At 39.6% G+C, this 23,004-nt stretch overlaps 1 protein-coding gene across 4 annotated transcripts; it reads right to left on the reverse strand.

The window, feature by feature from the left end:
• Nucleotides 1–723: 723 nt before the first annotated feature.
• Nucleotides 724–21,005, reverse strand: LOC135440607 (probable G-protein coupled receptor B0563.6). 4 transcript variants are annotated; one of them, XM_064699872.1, is made up of 10 exons: nt 20,893–21,005; nt 19,900–20,778; nt 12,745–13,030; nt 10,839–11,060; nt 8,522–8,675; nt 6,268–6,309; nt 3,266–3,415; nt 2,261–2,354; nt 1,601–2,198; nt 724–1,530 (listed from the first exon to the last, which is right to left on the reverse strand). In XM_064699872.1, the coding sequence occupies exons 4-10, from the start codon at nt 10,989–10,991 to the stop codon at nt 1,426–1,428; spliced, it is 1,296 nt and encodes a 431-aa protein (XP_064555942.1). In that variant the 5' UTR covers nt 10,992–11,060; nt 12,745–13,030; nt 19,900–20,778; nt 20,893–21,005; the 3' UTR covers nt 724–1,425. The 4 variants fall into 4 exon arrangements, with proteins under 4 accessions (XP_064555942.1, XP_064555944.1, XP_064555941.1 ...); XM_064699874.1 differs by lacking the exon at nt 6,268–6,309; XM_064699871.1 differs by having other exon boundaries at nt 724–2,198.
• Between the last annotated feature and the right edge of the window lie 1,999 nt (nt 21,006–23,004).

The raw sequence follows: 23,004 nt of genomic DNA on the forward strand, positions 1-23,004 counted from the left end.
TGATCGCCTGATTAGGCCCCCTCACAATTAGTATGTAAATGCACTCAATGTGTTCGATTTCTATCAACTAGACATAAATATAACTTAATGTAATAGCATACAAATATTAAAATTAGTTTAACAATATATTAATTTGCAACAGTTTCGTCTGACGAAAGTTTTTAGTGTGCCACAAAAAATCGAAATCAGGAAATCCACTTGCACGCACTTAAATACTACAATCAATAGATACATATACGTATATATAAATATATTGTGTTTACTTGTGTTTGTAGTATATATAAATACACCAGTTTACATAAATATCATCGATAAACCATTCAATATTGATCTATTCTGTCTATTCTGCTGTCATTGAAATGCATCTAAATGCATCTAGACTATTCGTACGCACACACACATATCGTCTATATTGTGTTTTATTATGGGGGATATTTATTTATATCGATTTGTAACTATGACACATAAAAATATGTAGTATTATTAAGGTTTTTGTTAATGTTTATGTAATATTGAAATACTATGACGACCATTTAAATGCATATTGATACTTTATCGTCCGCTGCCTTTATTTTTTAGCTAAGCTCTTGCTTTTGCTCTAAAAACTAAAGGGTCGCGACCTCTATCATAATAACTCTCATCTATTCTTTTCGCCTCGCCTCGCAAGAACTGTCTTCCGTATCTTCATTTTTCTGCTCATGCTTCTGCTTTAAGCTCTCTTCAGCTGATTCACCTTAACTCCAAAATTATGGGTCTAATTATCGATCTTGCCATAACTGCCATAATTCAGCTCAGTTTGCGATCAATGTCTAAATTCTTTTGTTTGCACCTGTTATGAATATTCAATCTCAACATATATAGGATATATGTTATAGATATATGTAGTATGCATATTTGGTATATTTTCTTGAGTTTTCTAAAACGGTTTTTCTAGCATCAACCTTGAACAACACCAATAATATTCGTATATAAGTACTAAATGCATGAATGCACATTATATGGATAAGAGCCCCATCCTAAAATAAAAAAAAAATAAAATCATAAGATATATTTAAATGGTCGAGTTGACTTGCGGCAATTACAAGCATAAATACTCCAGTGTCATCTGATCGATCAGATATATGTATATCGTATACTGCAGTAAGGGGCTCTGAACACATCTCCTCATTAGCTCAATGTAGGCTTGTAGAAGTGTAGCTAGGTTTACGTATGTGGCAAATGTTGGGGGTATTCCGGCATTTAGAGTTAAATATACATGTATGGCGAAAAAGCACCGGGACTTGTGTTCAATTCGAGCACATTTAGCATTCTTAAAGGCAGTTCGGGATGGGGATCGATTTAGTTTGGCATGGAGATGGACGTAGGCGTGGTTGTGGGCATGATCTTGGGCGTGGCGGCGGGCGTAGGAGGGGGCGTTAGCCTGGACTATATGCTGCTCGAACGTCCAATGCCAGATGTGGTGGTGATGTGATGATTACGCAAAGTCACCTTATCGAATCGTACCATTGGAACGCCCTTTATGGTCTGGGTCTGTGTGAAGGGGCGGGCAAACTGGATTACAAACAGCAGCAGTGGCCGTAGCTGGCGGACTAGCACTCACCTCATCCACCTGGTGGCACAGCTTGCTCTTCAGCCACGGCCACTTGATGGTGCGCATCAGAGTGTTGCGAAAGTCCTCGCTGAACAGACAGTAAATATAGAAGGTTATCGAATAGTTGATCAGCTCCAGCAGATTGGCAAGCGCCCGAAACACCTGAAACGGAAAGCTGGGCAACACTTCCGATGCAATTGTCATATGTAGTATGGCCATGGGCGAGACGCAGAGTAGGAACAGAATCGATGTGCTGCCAAGCAGCAGAAACAGACGTCGCTCTTCCGCAAACTTACGAGGATCGTCGTCCTTCACATAGTTCGCCCTGGTGAGGACCATCTGGCGGCGCCGCTCGCAAGTGCGACGGTAAACCAACATGATTCGCAAATTCAGGCCCGCTATCAAAACCGTCGGTATCAGCTTGAATATCACCTCGAGCATTATCTTGTACACCGAGTAGAAGATGGTGCGCTGATAGATGTTGTTGTCCCGCCGTAAGTACACGTACACGTTGTTCGATGTCAGCATGCATTTGATCAGTTCGCCTCGGAAGATGCTCGGCAGATAGATGATGAATGTTGCGAAACAGGTGAGAAAGACAACCACGCTGTGAAAAACAGTCACAGTTAAACGGAGCTGTTAGTTAGCAATATCATCTTCAATACTCACCCTGGTGGACCCATCACGGGTCGAGTAAATCCCGGATGACAGACGGACACATAACGCTCGATGGTCAGCACCAGTAACATCATCACACCAACGCCTGGAAGGTCAATGGACGGTTGGTAAGAGTTGTATGTACAATGTATTTACTTTGTAGGTGTGTATACTCTGTTCACATATTGAGAAAGCGAGTTTGCTGTTTGTCCGTCTGGTCAGCTTTCAATGGGTATCTAGGTGCAGATGTGCAGTCTGCGGTTCGAGCCAATTCGTTGCCTAGAGAATTAGTTCGTGAATATGCACTTCTACATACATGAATTTAGGTTTTACTTCATGTATTCTCCAAGTTGAAATGAAAAAATATAAATGTTATTTTACAATTGTCTAATTAACCGAATGGTTGGGCTTTAAGTTATTTTTACTTTAAGGCTGGGTCTCACACAAAAGCTTTTTATTTTGAACCAAACCATTTTGGTCATTGATATGGTTCGGAGATCTGGTTTGGTTTGCGATTCGGATCATTGGAATTCCGGGCTTGAACCGGCTCGAGTTCCAACATTAGTTCAAAGCCAGCTTGGTACCTTGATGCATGTATACAACAAAGGGTTTTCCTTTTAAGATTTTCTTTTATTTTTTAATTGTAATCACGTTGATTTAGAAGGTGGTTCATTCAGTACATTTTATTTTGAGCTTTGAAAATGAGTCTGAATCCCCTACCACCTTGCCAATGGATACAGGATATAAAAATCGTTCAATGATATTAATTATTATTTCCTTAAGTTTTTAAGTAAATATATTTTAATGTTGGTAAGACCTAATTAATTTTATATAAGCGCAAACGCCTAGATTCAGGGTATCTCCTAGCGAGCATTCTCAAGCAGTCAGATATAACTTAATGTTTTCATATTTATGTTGTAATTTTTACTGAGAACTCGAATAGTTGGGCTTATGTTTTACAAGAAGCTGTTAAGTTCTTAGTAAGCTTTTGTGGTGCCAAGCTTTATGCACACTTACCCAAACAACCATTGCCAAGGAAAAGCTCCAAGTGTGCCGTATAGAATGCCGGTCCGAATTCCTCCCACTGTCCGCGATCCTTGTGGACCAACATTCGTATGCCAAAGGGTATGGCAAAGACAATGGCAAGCAGTGCGGCCGTGGAGTAGGCTAAGGAAAACGAGAAGTACAAAAAAAAAAGCGGGAAAATTTGTAAAGCTCACATTATAGCAGTTTTATGGCTGAGTTTATGGCATAATTATGGCGTCGCTTCCGACATGGCCGTGAACAGGAAGCTAACGAAACTGAAACCGGCACTAGAACACTCCTCCCCCCCAACAACCAGAATGAATGGCTCTGAGTTCCTGTTCCTTTTTGGTGGTCGGTTCTCTGTTTGCTTAATTTTGCGTCCCTTTTTCAGAATACAAAATTTTCCTGTTGTTGCCCGTTGTTTTTGTTGTGATATGTAATTTCTACTTATTGCCGAATGCGATGTGCGTGTGCGAGTGTGTGTGCATGTATGTGTGTGTGTGTGTGTGTGCGAGTGTGTGTTATTTATTGATTTACGACTTGTTTATGGCTCTATAATTACATTATTACTTATATGTTTGCCTCGTGAGCGGCCACTTGACCCGCTCTTCTGATGCCACAAATTGTCGTGCACACAAAGCTTAATGCTAGATATATGACTTCCTGCGATGCAAACACACAGTAATACACAGACACACACACACACACACACACACACACACACACACACATACATATATATATATGATGTATAATGCTGTTCATCTAATTGGGTACATGCCACATCAATATAAATGTCAGTTTTGTGTGCGGCAACCTTGATAAGTGTCCATCACATGATGATTCGTTCATCACATTCAGCACATGGGCCTAATTTATACAAATCTGTTCTATTGTTGGTCAACACAGGAGTTGTTTGTAGTGCAAACTAACTGACTAGAAGACCGAAAGGATTGTCAGCTTAACAGTAAAGGTCAGTTGATTAAGCATTCACTTGAGGCCAACAAAGAAAAGCTAGCCAAAGGATTCACTATGAAATAAGGTAACAGCTTAAAGCTTACGTACATTACATTCAGTTGATGCTCTGCTTCTGGGAATGTTATTTTAAATTGATGTATTTATTTCAGCATTTTATTGAAAACTTTGTAAAAAATCTAAAAAAGATATCTCTATATCCTGTTTAAAAAATAATGTTCGTCTCTTAATAAATTATTCGTCTCTTAATAAATTATTCAAAAATTGAATTTTTGTTCTGTAGACTGGATATAGATTTTGTTAAGGACATCACGACCACTCAATTTCGAATGAATAGCTGTAGATCTTTTATCTCGAATCATTAGTAAATAACATAAAAAAGAAAGCCAAAATTCAAGTGGCAGTAAACTAAGAATAGTTGTTCGATTTGCTGGGCTGATTTTCAGTGCGTAAAGTTGGGCATTTGCTGTGTTGTTTGAAAGTTGTACTCTTGTTTATTATAAAGCCGATAACTTTCCCCATCTATTCCCCTGTCAGTCATAAAGCATGGAAGCCCATCCAAAAAAAAAGAGCGTTCATAGCCCAAGTGCATAACTTTTGTTTGCTAAACTGGCACCAAATACTAGCAGCGTGCTGTGGCTCTGATACACGTTACAGTAGGAGCACACGCACACACGCACACCCGCACACACACTGAAAGAAATTCACATAAAGCAGTCTGACAAACAGTCGAAGGCAATGACCGACAAATGGCAACGGACCGCGTCGTAAAAAGGCTGCTGGCAGCAAAATATTTTTGTTATTTTAATAAAATGACTGCTCTGATTTCGGTCATTATTACTCAGAGGCCTTGGTAACCAGCTTACAGTTCTGGGATAGTCCAGTTGTAAGTAGAACCAGTTTCAGGTTTGGAGCTGCTGCAAGGCTATTCAACTTTATATTTACTGCCATGCCACTCGACTTGCCTGTTGAGATGAGACTGGTGATATTTCAAACGGAGGACCTCACTTTGCATTTATCCAACTTCCAGCTACCCAGCTACCCATCTACACAGCTAACGAAAACCCGTAAGTGGCAACCATCTACCATCTACCATTTTCCATTTTCCAGTTACCAGCTATCACCTATCAGCTAGAAGCTACCAGCTAGCAGTTACCATCTCGCTTGTCGCATTCCGCATCCCGCATCTCGCGTCTTCCGGCCGCCATTTGGCAAAGCTGGCAGGCAGGCAAAAGGCAATCAATTATGTTGCCATCGCATGCGTATTACATTTGAAGCATTTTACATTTTATACTCGTATTTGCGGAGCTGCTTTCTTTGAAGCTGAAGCTGGCAAATAATGCGAGTCCTTGCCCCAGTCCTTGCCACAGACACAGCGTACACCGCATGACTGATTGCCGGCCGGAAGGCGGATTGCGGACTGCACAAGAATTGGCAACATGCTGCGCCGTTGACATATTTCATTTTTTGTCGGCCATCTCATTAATCAATTAAAAGGCCATAAAGCGAGCGAGCCTCCAATATACTTAGTTAGTTACTTGCACGTATTTAACATCCTGTCCAATACATTTCGCCATTTTTTTGCGCGTATTTCCTTTTTGGCTCAATGCTGGCCGGTGTCCCTCTTTTCGCCTGGGAGCTTAGCGGCTTTACATAAATTTCCGAGGGCCTAATCAAATAAGGTTGCCCAACGCCAGTTCATACAAATATACGCACACGCAAACACACACACACACACGCATATTCGTTTGTCATAAGCCATTGTTGCTACAGTTTGCCATTGTCATTGTTGGGGCAGGGTCAAAGGTTATTTTCTTAAGTATTAGCAAGTGTGAACATATACATGATAATAGGAAATTCATTGAAAATATATGTTTTCTTTTTATTATACATTTACATGAAATTAAATCCCAATGCATCGATGTGTGAGGACTGAAGTGTGTCATAGTTAAAGTGCTCAGGGGCGAAAGATATATGAAAAAAAGCTAGAACCCAACATGCTTGTATCTGGAGCATACCTTGGTCAAAGTACAAGTGAAGTCCGCCATAAAAAATACGAGCTATTATAGTTATATATTAAAATTTTATTTAAATTAGCTTGAGTGGTTATTTTTATGGCTTTTCCGCATGAATGCACTATATAGTATTAATATATGTATATATCATAAAAGTTAGTGCTCAACTGAGATTAAAGTAAACAAATGTTGATAATAAACAAAAAATGTTTTCTGCCAATTTAATGCAATTACAGTGAAGCTGCGTGGAGCAACGAAACCCTACGCTTCTGCAAGCTTCAATTAAATGGCTGCTCTCTTAAAAAAAATGTAAGTTTTTCTATAAATGATGCTAGAACAACCGACCGGTGAAACTTCCGCCTCCCCCTGCCGCTTTTCAGCTGACCCACCCATGCTCTAAGCATGTCGGCACCTGGATTTGTTATGTGAACTGAACAGAGAAATTGAATTAAGTTGAAATTGCAGGAGGAAGAGCATTGAAGTTATGATTGAAGCTTTTTAATACCAATTTCGGTTCTTGTTAAAAGAATCTCTAGCTGTGAGTAAGTATATTTAAATTTTTATTTTTATTGTTAGTTTTAGTATATAAACGAACCAACAAATTTTTGAGAAAGCCCATTTTTATATAATTCAAAATATGAATTTAATTGGAATCATTGGGAATAACATTTAGGCCCACACTAAGACGGCTAAGCGTCTTAGCTGGAATATATTTATAAGTACAAGCGTGCTTAGCCGGCTTTGCTCGCGCCAAGTTCTAAGCTTTAAACTCTTGGACACCGCGTTCTCCACCCATATTCAGAAATTGTATGTTTATTTTCGGTTACAAATTTAAAAAATGAGAGACAGCTGTATTTATAGAGCTGCACATTAAAGTTGCGCAGCAGTCGAAGCTGCAAGGCATGGTAAATTTTGTACAAGACAAGAGCGGATCATGAATATAAGCTCGCTAAAAAAGAGCCAGCAGTATAAACAAGGATGCCCATCGAAGCTGGCTTAAATTCAAAGCTGTGAAACGACCCGGTGCAGATGTTTTGACAGTGTGTGTCCCCGACCACTAGATTACATAAGTGCGTTAAAGAATTATCAGCATAATATAGATCTTTAATATGGAAGGCCTTTTAGTTGTATATAAATCTTTACCAGAATTACAAGTATGTATATCCATAGCATATGATTTTATTCTCAGCAACATTGAACCAATGTAACCTATATATTTACTATATGAAGAACACTATGCAACGGAATAACAATAAATCCTATTTTTAACCACACACCAATTTCATTGAACATATTAAGGATAGTGCTCCCTAAACAAACACTTCGTATGTTTGGCTGTGCGGGGTTTGCAGAAAAATCAATCGTTTTAGTGAACACTTTTTGTTTTTGCAGTTATTTTAACCAAAGTCAACAGTTCTTTATTTGATTATGATGAACACACTCTGGCCAAGGTTGAAAAAATCGGACTGCGGAATCATATAGCTTTCCAAAGGCTCCATGTTGCTCGAATATGTATTTTTCGCATAGAAAATTAAAAAAGGGAAAAATAAATAAGGCTTTCTACTGAAGATTTTGTAGTTTCACGTGTCGATCAACGGAAAATAAACTTGTTTGATTCAAAATTGATGAAACTGACGATTTTAGTTTTATTCAATATTGAAAATACAATTTTTGAATATTTATGAAAAAATAAAGGTATTATCAAAAGCGGTCATTTGCTGTTTCATAGTGTCATGGCCCCTTATTATCAATATTATAATATTTAATATAATTTTTGCAATTGGTATTATTATTATCATTGCTCATATTGTTACCATTTGAACTTGATCAATTAAAGTGTTAAAAATAGCTCTGGCGACTATGGTCCTAGTCGAAACTTAGATAAATTTGCTGGTAAGCAAATATATTGTTACTTTGGAAGGGATGTTAATTCTTTGAGTGTATTTTATTTCTGGCACACTCTAAATGTATTTTTTTTCATTCTTTTTTTCATGGTAGCCATTGAGCGAGAAATAGTAATTCCGATGCATACAATTTGAGTGTGGAATTTGGAGGCGCTTTATGTGAATGAAATACTTTCAACACACTAAAATTGGCAATTATTCAGTGAAGTGGCCATTTGTAGACAGTCAATGAAATTGAATTATTTCGTAATGACGTAACAGAAGAAGAAAAATAAAAGAAAAAAAGGTTTCAAATGTTTGGGCAAGGGGCAGGCGACGCGGCGCGGCGCGGCGCGGCCTTGCTGCTGACTTACCTCGCATGTAGATGTAGGCGGTGCCCCGCATATTGCGACGGGTGAGGACAATTAGGTTGAGAACATTGCCAATGATGCCCAGGGCGCAGATGACGGGCAACATGAGGCCGTAGCAGTATTCGCGTAGAGATTCGGTGCGCGGATCCTCCACGTCCTGCAAAAAACAGAGGGAAAGGATGGCAGACAGTTGAGCGACAGCGAAACCAATAAAAAGTAATAATAATAATAAAAATAATAGTAAACAAAATCGGCAAGGCTCATAAATCATGGAGCACTCCTTCTCGCTCTAGCGCCCACTCCTCACCGACACTTTGTCTCCCTCTCGCCTGCTGCAGCCGCCCGCATAGTCGCCTCCCGCTGCTGCTGCTAAGTCGGATGGGCTGCTACAGATAAAAATTCAATAGTCAACTTGACACTTTTATTTGCGACTTGTTATGCTCACGCACCCACACACCCATGCGAACACACTATATGCTACACACTAGAGTGCTAGCTTTTTCTCTATCGCACTGTCTATCTAAATAGCTCCCTCTCTATCGCTCTCTTTGTTTCTGTCACGCTCCCGCTCTCTCTCTCTCTCTGTTTTAACACGTGCCCCACTGAGTGGGTTGGCTTTTTCGCATTGTAAATATGTTTTGCATGCTTTTTTAGCATGTTTGCTTTTGCTTTTTGTTAAGTTTTTTATTGTTGCTGCTGTTGCTGCTACTGCTGCCGTTGTTGTTGTTGTTTTACCCTGGTTTTTGTGCCTTACGCCGAGATAGACAGGCACCACCAGTTCACTTGAGTTCGCCTTTTCTGCAGCCTTGAGCGAAAGTTGCACACAAAGCACCTTTTGAACGACAACAGCGCTAGCAGCAGCAGCAGCAACACCCGCAGCACCAATAGCAACCGCAGCAGCAACAGCAGCAGCAACATCACCCGCAGCAGCAGCAGCAACGGCAGCAGGGGCTTGTGTGCAAACTTTTTGCACGTGCTGTGCTATGAAATGAGTTATTTCGCTTTTGCCTTGAATAGGACTTTCGTCCTGGCTGCCACCCAGCCCGTTCCTACCGTTTAATAAGCTGTGCGAGAAAAATAGCAAGAAAAAACAACAACCACATTATGAGTGAGCCGCTGAAAAGTAGGCAACAGCTCTAATGCAGCTGTTCGCAGCAGGTGCCTTCCCCTGACATAACTGATTGTAGCTCAAAGAACAGATTGAAATGAAGCTGCTAATATGACATGATTTTAAAGAAAACTCAGTCATAGTTTATGGGAGAAAAACCATAGTGATATACTGGCATACAACTCCCACGTATTGCGCTATGAACGTTCCTTCTATATAAATTCATATCAAACTGCAAGCAACAGGCTTGTCATTTTTAATAAAATTCTCTTCTATGTGTACAAAATGCAATTACATAGCAATAAAAGCAAGAGGTAAACAACATAGGCACCTGCTGTGAGCAGCTGCTTTTGATTCTAGCTCAAAGAACAGATTGAAATGCAGCTGCTAACGTGACATGCTTTTAAAGAAAACTTAGTTATAGTTTATGGGAAAATTGTGTGATTAACTGGAATTCAACTATCACGTATTGCGGTATAAACGTTCCCTATATAGAACTTTTGTTTAAATTCATTCAAATTCATGATATTTAGGAAAAGTCAGTTAGTATATAATGTGTGTTTGTGTGTACAAATTGCAATTTAATAGCAATAATTACAATAGGTAAACAAAATAGTTCTTATACTCAAGTTTCTGCTAATATCTAGCTGAAGGACCTCGCATAGTACTTATACTAAATAATTGAGAACGTTTTTAGTCTTTAATAGTTTATGCAATTAAAAGAAAAAGTAGGGTAGCAAAATAGCAATTGGGCACGTTATACAACACGGGTGTGCTTTTATTTATGTAAGACTCATTTATATTTAACAAATAAAAGAAAAATAATTTCATGCTGTGGAAATATTTTCAAAAAAAAAAAAACAAAAAGAAAACACTAAATATAACTCAATCAGTTGATAATGGAAAAGTTAAACGGAAAATAACAAAAGCTTGTGAAGTTGTAAAGCACTGTTTTTTGATTAAACAACACTTTGTCTTTAAATTAATAAGTCCACCCTGCGTTAGCCGTACTACCAATTTACTAGACATTTTTCTTTGCTGCCGCATACCTTACAATAAAGGTGAACAATGCAAATCGTGCGCCCAAGCACTGACAATAATATTTTGCTGTCGTTTAGTTTGATTTGATTTTATTATTATGCTAATCTAAGTACCTATCGTGTTACACACTGAGAGCATTGCGAACATATTTCTGTAAGATTTTCCACTTACCGCATATAAGTCGTCGCGCAAGTCGTTGGCATAAATATGGGTCGAATTGGCGGTGGTGGCCACGACGAGGTCATTGTTGCTGGTGAGATTCGCGCCCCAGATGAATGAGCAATAGGCGGGATCCTCTTCGGTGTTGTATAGTCTTGTTATCATAGTTTTGCTCTGACGGATGCCAATGATTGTTGTTGTGTATGTGGGCCTTCAAGGATCCGCAATGAGATTCTAGTTTCATTTGTTTAAGTAAAGAAAGCGAACAAAGGCGGCAGAGTCAAAGAAATTGCGTGTAAAAATAGCTGGCGGGACAAGCTCATGAATGAATGCGGGCCCTCTACCATGTCGAAGCCATGTAATTTAAATGGCAAACCCTCGACGACGACGACGACGACGACAACAACCACAACGACACCGACACCGACACCGACGGGTGTGCGAATGAGATGGAGACAGGAACGAGAAGCACAACAAACACGGGAGAGCCACGACTGGCGGAAACGGAAGCGTTCACTTTTCAATAAAAACAAAGCACTCTCTAAAAGCTGAAATAGGCTAGGAAGCTGCCAGGAACCAGATAGGAGCCTGATACCTATGGAGCCTAAGCCCGCCCAATGCCCCAAGGCGTAACAATTGGGGCTTTGATTGCCATTGGCACAAACAAATCATCGAAAAATTGAAAAGCAACTGTCAGCCCAGAGATATAAAAATAAAATGCTGGAAATAATTGCGGGCTGTAAATATGTTGAAAGTGAATAAAAACCTATTCAGAGAAGCCGCCCCTAAACAATGCCTAAACCGGTCGCACGGGGCTTGCGAGCCGAAGCAGTTCACAGCGATTCTCAGCGAAAAATGTTTGCGTCATTGACTCAGCTAAGCGGAAATGTTTCTCTATAACTATGGCATAAATAGAAATAAAACTATTATAATACAATTTTTAATGCTGATTACTTTGTGCTGCGATTTCGTTTACATCATGCTCTGTGCCATTGGATTGGATTAAATAAGCTGTATCCATGCTGTTCACCAAACTATTAAATAACAAATCAGTAAATGTGCGCTAGTCGGGAATGCCCCACTAGGAGCTACCCCGAAATTAGCGCCGAGCTGCTGTACTTATGAATATGCAGGGGAATATATGTGGCAGCCTAAAGTATCCAAAAATTATATAGTATATTATTAAATTTTGTAGCAAAGATGGGAAGGTATCCAATGAAACGCGAGAAGCTAAATATCATATTTCGTAACACTAGTTCGTACAAGTTCCAAGACGTGGATCAAACATGAATGAAATTTAGCTATCGATTTCGCTGAATCGAGGCAAGTTGCGCGGTCAATAGGGGGATCCAAAAGGGCCTTGGGGGACCTAAGCAAAATAAGGTCTATGCTTCTTAAAATCTGAAATTTTGAGTCGATGGCCAGGCAATAAGATAAACAGGCAGACCAATATTATTTGTATGTTATATGGTCGAAGAAGGCTCCATCTACGGGGCCCGTGACATACATTTGCACAAAACCATTAGACTCCTTTTCATTTTCAATGGGTTCCGCGTGTTAAAGCATATATATATATATAAAGGAAGTAATCCCCGAATTGTCCCCTTGAAAAGGATTACATACATGGTTGCACTGACAAACTAATGCGATTGTTTGCAGTTGTCGATGAGGTGTTGTTCAGTTGACAAGAGGACATCGTTGACAAGCGGTTGAAAACACGAAACGCAGTTTAACTTCTTGTAAAGCAAACGTAAGCCTTATAAGGCTCAAGGGTGAACGGTCCTGTTCATACTATTATGTGCAAATGCGATAAATGTTTATAAATTGAAATGGAAATGCGTGTAATGAGAACATTTGATTAGTATATATGTAGGCGGGAAATCAATATGATACATACTTTATAGCTGATAGAGCTCACCTCTGGTCTAGACTGCCCTCTGTGGCGATTAATCTGATCTTGGCTCAAACGATCAGAGTTAATTGCTGCCACAGCTGGAAGCGAGAACAAGGTGTCAGCACTTTTACACCCCTCTGTGAGGATCTCTAGCGGTCCTTAATACCAACTTCAGTGTTTGGTTGAAAATTTCTTAGTATCTGAAGCGCTCGAGCGGATGTCGAGGCAGTTTCCGTTGTTGTTGTTGTTGTTGAAGTTGCTGCTGCTGCTGACACATGGTGCATGTTGCTCACACGCTGCAATGGACACTCTGCAATGATATCAATAAATGTAATGCGCTTAGTAAAGAGTCTCAGCAAACTTCATGTTGTTGCCCCTGCTTGAGAAATATTTTATTTATATTTTATTGTGCATGAGGAAGCCCCAAAGTACATCAACACCCGGCGTTGGATCTTGGCAAAGGGAGCTTGGAGTAGGGGTTAAGGACCCACCTTACGTGTCATATAAACGCCGCCGTCGACGTCGCACATAGTAGCCGAGGTCCTGGCAACAGGTGTGTTTTATATTCACGCGTCACTGAAAGTCAACACACGCCTGCCACGCCCACCGTCCACAGTCCATACGCACACTCACACACAGATGGAGCTTCACACAGCAGCAGCAACACACTAAGCGCTAAAATCAACGCTGACAGCTACAGAGTTTCGTATAAGATATTTGATAAATTGCCCAACCAGAAGCCCGTTACGGCAGCCAGCCAGGCAATAAGGACGAACGCCTTTAAATATAGCGGACAAGGACCTTCTGAACAAATATGAAATATGCGCGAGTGCTCAGTACCTCGAGCTATGAAATGATGGCCAATAGATGAGTTTTCTTGCAACTTCACCAAGCAACAAACGTATGTGGTTTAAATTCAACTTAATTAGCTGCTTGTTATTACTAGGTAGTATTTTGTCAGACAAGTAAGTAAAATATATTTCAATTATCTAAACATTATTGAAATAGCACTTTGTTTGCCTTGCAGGAAAAGTGCGGCGGTTATTTTAGGACCAAGCTTTTTCAATAATTCATTATTGGGTACAGTTGTATTTCTCTATTGTAAGTTTCAATATGTTAAGGAACAGTTTAATGAAGATTCCAATGTTTTGCAAGACAAGAAAACATTAAGAGGTTGGACTTAGAGAAGCTAAGAAATATCCTCGCAAGCTTCCATCTACTTATTTTAATACTTAAAAATTTAAAAATAAAATTTTTCATGCTCTCTTCCTATCTTGTATTTTATTTAAAACATATTTATGGTATTTTAATCTTTATAAAATTATCATATAAAATATTTCACTTTGCTTTAGTTCATTTTATTTTATTTTATTTTATTATTTTATTAATATCTTTTGAAACTCGGCTTGTTAACCATATATAAAAAAAAAACAATTTGCGGTAATCATTTAAGCGTAATTTCTTGAAATATCTTATTGCACAGCGTACTTGATTCCACTTAGTGTATCCCATTGCAGCTCGCTTAGCTGCACGCGCGCATAAGTATGCAACACTTTGTGCTATTTGCATGTGGCACACATCACGCATACGCAGTGTGTTACGCTGAAGTGCAAATCTCCCGCTGCCGTCGGGGGAGATCGAATGACACAAAACATGACACAAACTTAATTTCCCCAAGGCAACCATAAAAGCTATTCCCTCTCCAGCTAACTGGCTGACTGACTAGCTGACTGAATGACTGAATGACTGGCGGACTGTGGGGAAGAGTGAATGAATCGCGACTTAGCAACACTGTTGGCACTTCAAAGGTGCGACACCTGGCTGACTAGCAGCTTGGCAGACTACCGCAATACCTTGGACACGGAGTCAACGCTGTCGCACGCATCGACGGGTCAGCTTTGTGGAATATTACAAGCAAGCTGTCATATTGCATTGCTGGCTGGGAAGGATGTCGCATAAGTTTGGCCAGCGATTATCATAATAATTCGCCAGCCAGGATACTCGACACACACGAATGATTTGTGCGGGTTGCGGGTGGGTTGGGACCTCTGGTGCTGTGACCGGGCAAGGCCAGGTGATGTGCGTGTGGGGCTAGGTGGCGGTCGCTCTTTAGTTATGGTAGGCGTCGCCGTCGCCATCGCTTGTTAGTTTTGGGCATTTTCGACTCTGTTTGCTGAGCACTTACAGTTATTGCGGTCTAGTTTCGGGCCAAAAGTTTTCATTTGGTAAATAAATAAGGTTCTGTAAAAAGCACTAAACCACCTACCGCTCCCAGCCCGTGCCTTTCCCACCTTCCGCCTTGTCACTGCCTGCCATGCTTGTGCACTTTTTCGTATTTTCAATAATATAGAGTATAATTAGAGTACAGCTGAAAGACTGAATGCGACGTACTCGAGTATAATTATGCCTTGTATATATTTCAGATCAGATCGTTGTGACGGACTTTGAACAACAGCCAGCGGACTTTTTCTATTATTTCTTATACTGTTCAGATAGTTTGCTTAGGAAAGAGTATCTGTCTATTGTTTGGTAGCATGCAAATTTGGTTGTCGTTTGTTCTATATGTATATATGTACATTGGGGTCTGTTTTTTCGGGGTTGTTTCATTTTTTGGGGCCTCTGTTTAGCCAAAAACAGTTTGTCATTTATGAAAACACATTTACACACACCCACACTCACACACACACACACATGCGTGTGCAATGTATTTCGATGATTTTCGTTGTTAAGCTAGAGCATATGAGGCTATTGCCAATACCCGATATAATGGCCGCAGACACGGAGAGAATCTAAACAAACGCTTAGTAAACCCTCTAAAGACACCATTACGCTTAATTTTAGCCAGCTAAGTGTACCCTTCTGTCGCCCTCTCACTGCCACTGCGTGTCGCTTTTTCTCTATGTTTGTATATAATATATATATATATGTATTTCGCTCTACGCTGGCATGATTAATGCCTTTGTTTGTGTTCCCGCATCGCTTCTTGGTGTGTGTTTTGCTTATTTTTTTTTCTTCCTGTTTGTTGGGCCTGCCGACCGAATGATATGTTTAACAAAAAAGTTTAACGCAAATTAAGTCAAACTGGCAGCGCTTAACGATGTGCGACATAGATGAATATCTGTGTGAATGTGGCTGCGTGTGTGGTGTATACGTGAGTGTGTGTGTGTGAGAGTGTGTGTGCTTAGTCGTGTGTCCTGTTCGGGACAACCCACAGTGCCTGCAGTTTTGCCTGACAGCGGGTAGATGGCCAATGTCCCCTGAATTGTAGAGCTGGCTTTAATTTACACGCAAAATGAGCTTCGTTCAAGGGAGAGCACACAGGACAAAGGACCAGAGGAAATGGAATATTGTAGAACATTCCCACGCTGGCAGAGCACAAATTAAGTTTGTAAGAAATCCACATATCAAAAAGGAAATCAACTCAAGACGTCAACAAATAAAAAAAAATAAGCTTTGACTTCAAGGCGACAACACCCTGCGCTCAGCTGAATCAAAGTTTTTTGTACTCTGTGCCCCATAAAGTTAAAGGAATCCGAAATTGTATTTAATTTTGTTTTCATTTTATATATTTTTGTATATATTTCGCAAGTTTGATGGAATTTTGAATACTCAGTAGAACACAACCGCATATATATATATATATATATATATATATATATATATATATTCCTAATCAGAACGAAGATCTTATTTGGCATGGCCAGAAATGTCTATTTGTCTGTATGGGCGTGCCCTTCCGTTTTAATCTGCAAATTTTATAATGATCACGTATTTTCGTATATTGTTCCAAGGAGGAGCGAAGTAAAGAAGCACCAAAAACGCTGTGCGCGTACAATAGATAGAAAATTGACAACTGTGAAAAAATAGGCTCTTACTTGAACTAATGGGGTTCTAGAACCAGGGCTGCAAGCCCAAAATCAAACTTTCGGGTATTTGGTTCACGGCTTAATCCAACTTCTTGCCTTGAGGTTCCGTTCGTGAGTCTGGCCAGGCTTGCCCCCTTTAATTGTTTAATTAATTAATACAATCGCATTTGACGCCAAAAAACATGAAAAATCATCATTAGAAATAATTTAAGTTTAAATAGATTCTATTGTTGTTGGAGCTGCGTCCACTACACACAAAACAAGTGAACCTTATTTGGAATGCGTATTTAACCTAATTAAAATGAAATTTCAGTATTTCAGTTTTGTACACACTAATATTGTTCTGCTGCAAATTTCAGCGTTCAAAATGCGCAATTATCAATGTGTCTCGGAAAATTATGCTGTCAATATTTGCATTGAACTCAGCTGTGTGAACCTACGCGTACTTCACGTACTAAAACATTGTACAGATATTATTCCTGTTTGACATCCTGCCAAATAGGAGAACTGTTGCCACACACTGCTCATTTTGCGCGTCATTGGCATATGTATTTGTGTGCGTGTGCGTGTGCGTGTGTGTGCCCGGGTGTGTGAGTGAGTGTCTGCTTGCCAGACCATTAAGTTTTTAATTTCTATGCTGCCTGTACGAGGCGTCAACGAGTCGAGGGTTCGAGGCGTGACTCTGACTGTCAGACTGCAGCTTTTTGGACCGTAAGAAAAATATATACATACATATAGTTACATATATATTATTTTTATATATTGTATGTATGTATGCAACAACTACAACATGTTCGTTGTTTGCTTTTAATTACGCAATCGTTAAATATTAATTTTCTTAGGTGTGGCAACCAATTAAGCTTTTAATTAAAATTTAGCAAAAAAAAACACAAAATAAACCGTGCTGCCAAAAAGGAAAAATATAAAAATGTCGAGGAAGATGTTGCATACTCGCAGGCGCCTGCGAATTTATAAAGTTGCCGCCAACGTCTTCGAACAAAAAAAGACCCAAGTAAAAATATTTGGAAAAAAAACTACTTACAATGAAAACTTGCCGCAAAACTTTTGCTCGCAAGGACGAGCAAAACTGCTGAGTAGCTATTTCTGATAATGGGCGAGTTTTTAATCGAAGACTTATCGTAAAGTCATCAGAAAAGTCGTTCAGGGTCTCGCGGTTTCATTGTGGCACGTGACACGCGTGCAACGCCTGCCCTGCCCGATTAATTCTCAATTGAAATTTACATTTGCATGCACAGCAGCGGTAGCTACAACAAGGCCAGCAACAACAACATCAACCACAAAGACAGCCATAAATTGGGTTGACCCGTTGACGTTGTCGCTTGCAGTTATCAAAATATCTTGCGAGCGACTCCTTCGTTCGTGCCGCCAGAATAAGCATTCAAAGTGTCCTTTGTGACTTTTTGGGTTTTCTAATATTCTTCTTGAGGGCATTAGAGTCTTGGCACGAAGTTTGTAACGCCTAATATGAGTCATCTGCAATCCCATAAAGTATATAGGCATATTCTTGATCAGTATCTACGGCCGACTCGAGGTAGGCATGTCATCTGCCTGTTTCTATGGAAACTAGTACTTTGGCAATACGTGAAAATTCATTTTGCTCTTCGAGATATTTTCAAGATATATCAGTTACGAGCTGCACTATTCTTTTTACATGTGCGCAAATCCAAATCAAATCGGACTACTATATTACATTGGAACAATCGGTCGGAAATAAAGCTTTTGATTAAAAGTACTTCTATGCCGCATGTCTACAAGAGGGCATTTAATCTTCGGCGAGCCGAATTAATTTGCAGTTTCTAGTTTTTTCTTTCAGGTCCATCGCACCAGGCACTAATGGACCTTGAATGCCACTGTTGCTGCTTGCTTTCAAATCTTAACAGCCATCAGTCAAGTGACATCTTATTAAGGATTAACCTGCATTGTGGCACTGCAGTGGCACTCGGTAAGCTATTTTGGTACATTCATAAGAGCAGCTAAGTGGTGTAGGATGGGAATAATTAGCAGCTTCTGACATGTGTGCTAATTATGCTTAAAAGCAATTCAACGTCGCAAGAATTGTTGCCAAGAGTGCACTATATTTAGCTGCAACTTCAGCGCACTGGCTTTTGCTAATTGAATCAAAAATAAGTGCACCACTTAAAACGGGGTAAGAAGGCGATTTTAGGGCAGGGTATAACTATTCAAGCTAATTGCCATAGAAAAATAAGCTTGGATTTAAAACGACCTGCTAACAGATTCTTCTCAGAAAAGTGATCTGTGGGTATCGAGGATAATTCGGATAGTTAAAAATTCGGATAGTTATAGTTAGTTCCCAACTGTCTGACAAGCGAAAATATACTGTGGCCAAATTGTCTTCTTTTGACAACTGCACTTATTCGCACGACCTTATGAAGAAAATAAAATCAAATAAAATTACGAATGGAAGATTTCTTTTTGTATTAAAGCTTAATTCTATTCAAGTACCATTTTTTATTGTGGGTATAAAATGTCGTCTATCCATCTACTCGATATGTACATTATAATTTGTAGTCTTTGAAAATACGAATAGTTTTTACTTTTATTACGGGTCAACAATGTGCACCTACTTACTAACCGACACACACACACACACATACAGCCACATATGAATTTTGTTGTATCTGTGTTCAATTTAGTTGGCTCCGCTCGTAAATGGCAATAATTGGCCTTGGCTTGATGAAAGTTTCTCGGTTGCAGAGTGCAATAAGAGAACTTGGCCAATTGCTATCAGTGGCAGCAAATAAGCAGCTCGATGGTTTAAATGAAAAGCGAGAAAGGGAACGAGACAGAGACAGAGATAGGTAAAAAGTGAGACAGAGCGAGAGACAGAGTCTAAGGCAAAATTAGCTTTTATTCGTTTCAGTTCTGCTTCTTGTTCTCATATAGTTTGTTGTTTGGGGTCCAACTAGCAGTTGCCATTGCCATTGTCAACGTGACTTTTCTTTACGCTGACTGCTGCTGTTTGTACGGGGACAACTGCAACAGTAGCATCAGCAGTAGCATCAGCTGCCTGCCATTGTTAGATTGTTGGCCTGTTGGCTTGTTGGTGCCATGCCAAAACGCATAACTTGTAATAACGCGCTGACCCCGACGCCCACACACAACCACACACATTCGCACACGCACACAACAACACATGCTAACATGCAGATGCACTTAGGAGTCAAGCGGCGTTAGGAGCTTGTTGGGGAGAGCTCGAACAAAATGCCGTTGAAAGTGCACTCGAATCGCAATGGAAAATGAAAATGAAAATGGAAATGGAATGTCAACTTACCACACGGCGTGCAACGGGAGCAGCGACTTTAACGGAATTGTGAACACGTTGGCTGCTTCTAAATTGTTGTTGCGGTTGTTCTTGTTACTGCTGATATGGGGCACTTTCTCAACAGACAAAAACAAACAAAAAAACAGAAAAAAAAAATGTTGCTACAACAATTTAGTTGTTGTTTTCTTGCTTTTTGTACATGATGAAGTTTTTGGCAGTAATTTTCGTTGCGTTCGTTGTAAAATGTAACTGGCTTAAACTTTATTGTGGCAGTGGACGTTCCTTGGTTGGCAGTGTGTCGGTGGGATGCTGGCAGTGCTATGAGCTCTCTCTGTCTGTTTGCAGAGCTAATTATTATATTTTATTTTGCCATGCACAGCTGTCTATTAAAAATACATAAATTTGCTCTTAAGTCGTGGCACTGCGAGGCAAGCAGCAGGCAAACAGTAACTTATGCATTAACACGCGCGAGCACACACACACAGATACACACACACACACAAGCACACACGCACACACACATGAAAGCGACACTTTCAAAATGCCAGCCAAGCTCAGTCGGTTGCATTTCGAAGCCTTTTTTTAAGCGCGCAAAGTAATTCTTTTTGTTCGCCTAGCGGTGCCAATTTGAAATGCACAACACGTAACTACACACGCACACACAATTGGGCACAGACACACGCGCGCACGTACACGCTTACATCAACACACACACACTCAATATGCTTGATATTTGCCACAGAAATGTCGCTAAATAATGAATGTAAAAAAACACATCTTTTTTGTAATATGCATTTCTGCATGCTCATGCACTTCTGTTTTATTCACTCTAACTTTTTGCACGGTCGCTCGCGCTGCCAATCAAAAGTCATTCACTTTGCTGCCAGCCTTCAGAATTTATCAGCAACAAGCAAGAAAAAAGTATTTGTAAAAAAAAAAAAAAAAACAAAACGTTTTGATTATTATTATTTTTTTCTTTGAGATTCTCCTGATGCTGCTGACCGTTGTCCATTCAAAGTTTAAAACTGCCAGCCAAAAAGCTGCTGCTGCTGTTCTTTCTGCTCCTGAATTTGCTGCTGTTACTGCTGCTGCACTTCCAAGCCGTTCGGTTGCTCGCTGGCAACTGAGTCGAAGGCTGACTGGGACGCGCCTCTTATCAAGTGGTGGGCGGGATATTTTTCTGCCACTGTTATCTAAAATTTCCCTGCTGTAATGTTAATGTTAACTGAAAGGGCCGTTAGCGCGGTCCTTTAGCCTTTATACTGTGTAAGTTTGACTGAAAGCTATGTCGCACAAGATCAATCCCAAAATAGTTATAAGTCATTTTCTTCCAAACTAGATTTTATTTCATTTTTACTGTTCATATAGATTGGGTTAGGCTATGCAGGCCACTCAATCTGGAGGTACATTAGTCCATTGTGTTGCCTGTTGAATTAAAATGTGGGAAGGCCTAGATTTGGGTGTCTATTTTAATGAGTACGAGCATAAATCTTACTTAAAAGTTGATCATTATACAATTTTTAATAAATGTTTCAATGAAGTCTTCAATAAAACGCCCTACTATGCGATTTTCATGAATTTAAGTAAGGCTTTCAGGCTTAAATGGTAGGCATACGGTTGGGTGTCTGTTTTAACGAATACGGGCGTAAATCTTACTTTATAGCTGCGTATTATAAAGAATTAAAAAATGTTTCGACGGAGTCTTGAATAAAAGGCCCTGCGCTGCAATTTTCATGAATTCAAGTTCAGCTTTCAAGCTTAAACGCTTAGGTTTTTTAGTTTTTAGTGCTACTTTTAACAATTTTGTTTTGCAAATCTAATAAACCTTTTTTTATATGTCTATGCATGTACCAAAAGGTGACCAAGTCAACGTCCTGCTACACTACAAATTTAAAAAGTATTTTTCAACATCGTCCGTCTGTATGTATTAATAAATATCTAAGTATGATGTATATTTGTGCATATGGACGCTTTGTATAGCAAACGCAGACCAAGTTTATTTTCCACTGCGCTAAAATGCAGAAATTAAAATAAGCTTTATCGATTCTAATCCTTTAATTATAAGTGTTACATTAACAAGGTATGTTGAGGAAACGCATTAACTTTATCTCTGTTTTCACACGGTTACTCTACTCTTTCTTGTCCTTGCTCATATTCTAATCAGCTCTCTACTTCTTTTGTTCTTTCAGTGATGTGAATATATGAAAGACTGTCTCCGTCTTTCTCATAATCTATGTGATTGTTGAGTAGATATATAATTATAAATATATATATATATATAAACTTCGATAAACCTATTATAAAAGATATATGTTCATTAAGGTCGTGCTTTACCCTTCTCATGAAAACCATCCCATGGTCGCAATATAGGATGAAAGTTACATTTTTGTTTGTTAAATCTTTTAATTGCGCGTCCGGCCAGCTAGGCCCTCATTGCTTATGATGAAAATATATTCTTTAATTTAAGACAAAATTGAGTTGCTTTTAAAAGTAGAATCTGTCTAACTTAAGAATATAATTATAAATTTTCTTTGAAATGCGTTGAGCCTTAAGGCTTGGGTAGTCTACAGAGCGTATCTATTAAATGCATTACAATCCTGCCTCGCGTTGAAGGAAGCTGAGATGCAAACTAGTTGGCATTACTGGAGTAAAGTCGTGGTTGTGCCCCAAGTAAGTTGCCTGCAAGTGAGTTGCCTTTGTGTACGGCTCCATTTCCGTAGCGGTCTTCGATTCGGCCTCAGCCCAAGTTACAATTAAAGTCCTGTTCGCCCAGCTTGCATAACCTTCTAATGCTATCTCCCTGCTTGTTTCAGCTGTGGTTAGCGGGCTCTGATATTTCAAGCCAACAACGGGCAAACAAGTTTACAAGCAACCAAACGCACAAAATCAAAACAAGAACCACACGGCAAATGGCAATGGAAAGACAGTTGGAGAGGACAATAGCCTGGTTATGGTGGCTGATGCAGATGCTACTTGGCTGGACTTGAATGCTGGAGCTGGATAGTAATCGTATATGGGAGAGCTGGCAAGTGTTCGTAAGCCTTTCTGCATATCTTCTTAGGTTACGTAATCTCTGCTGAAACATCAACAGCGAATTCGGAGTAGAAGCGAACA

This window comes from Drosophila montana, unplaced genomic scaffold (genome assembly GCF_035044405.1).
Source record: "Drosophila montana isolate Dmon_TW-CO22-7 unplaced genomic scaffold, ASM3504440v1 contig_1624_1, whole genome shotgun sequence".
Lineage (NCBI taxonomy): Eukaryota > Metazoa > Arthropoda > Insecta > Diptera > Drosophilidae > Drosophila > Drosophila montana.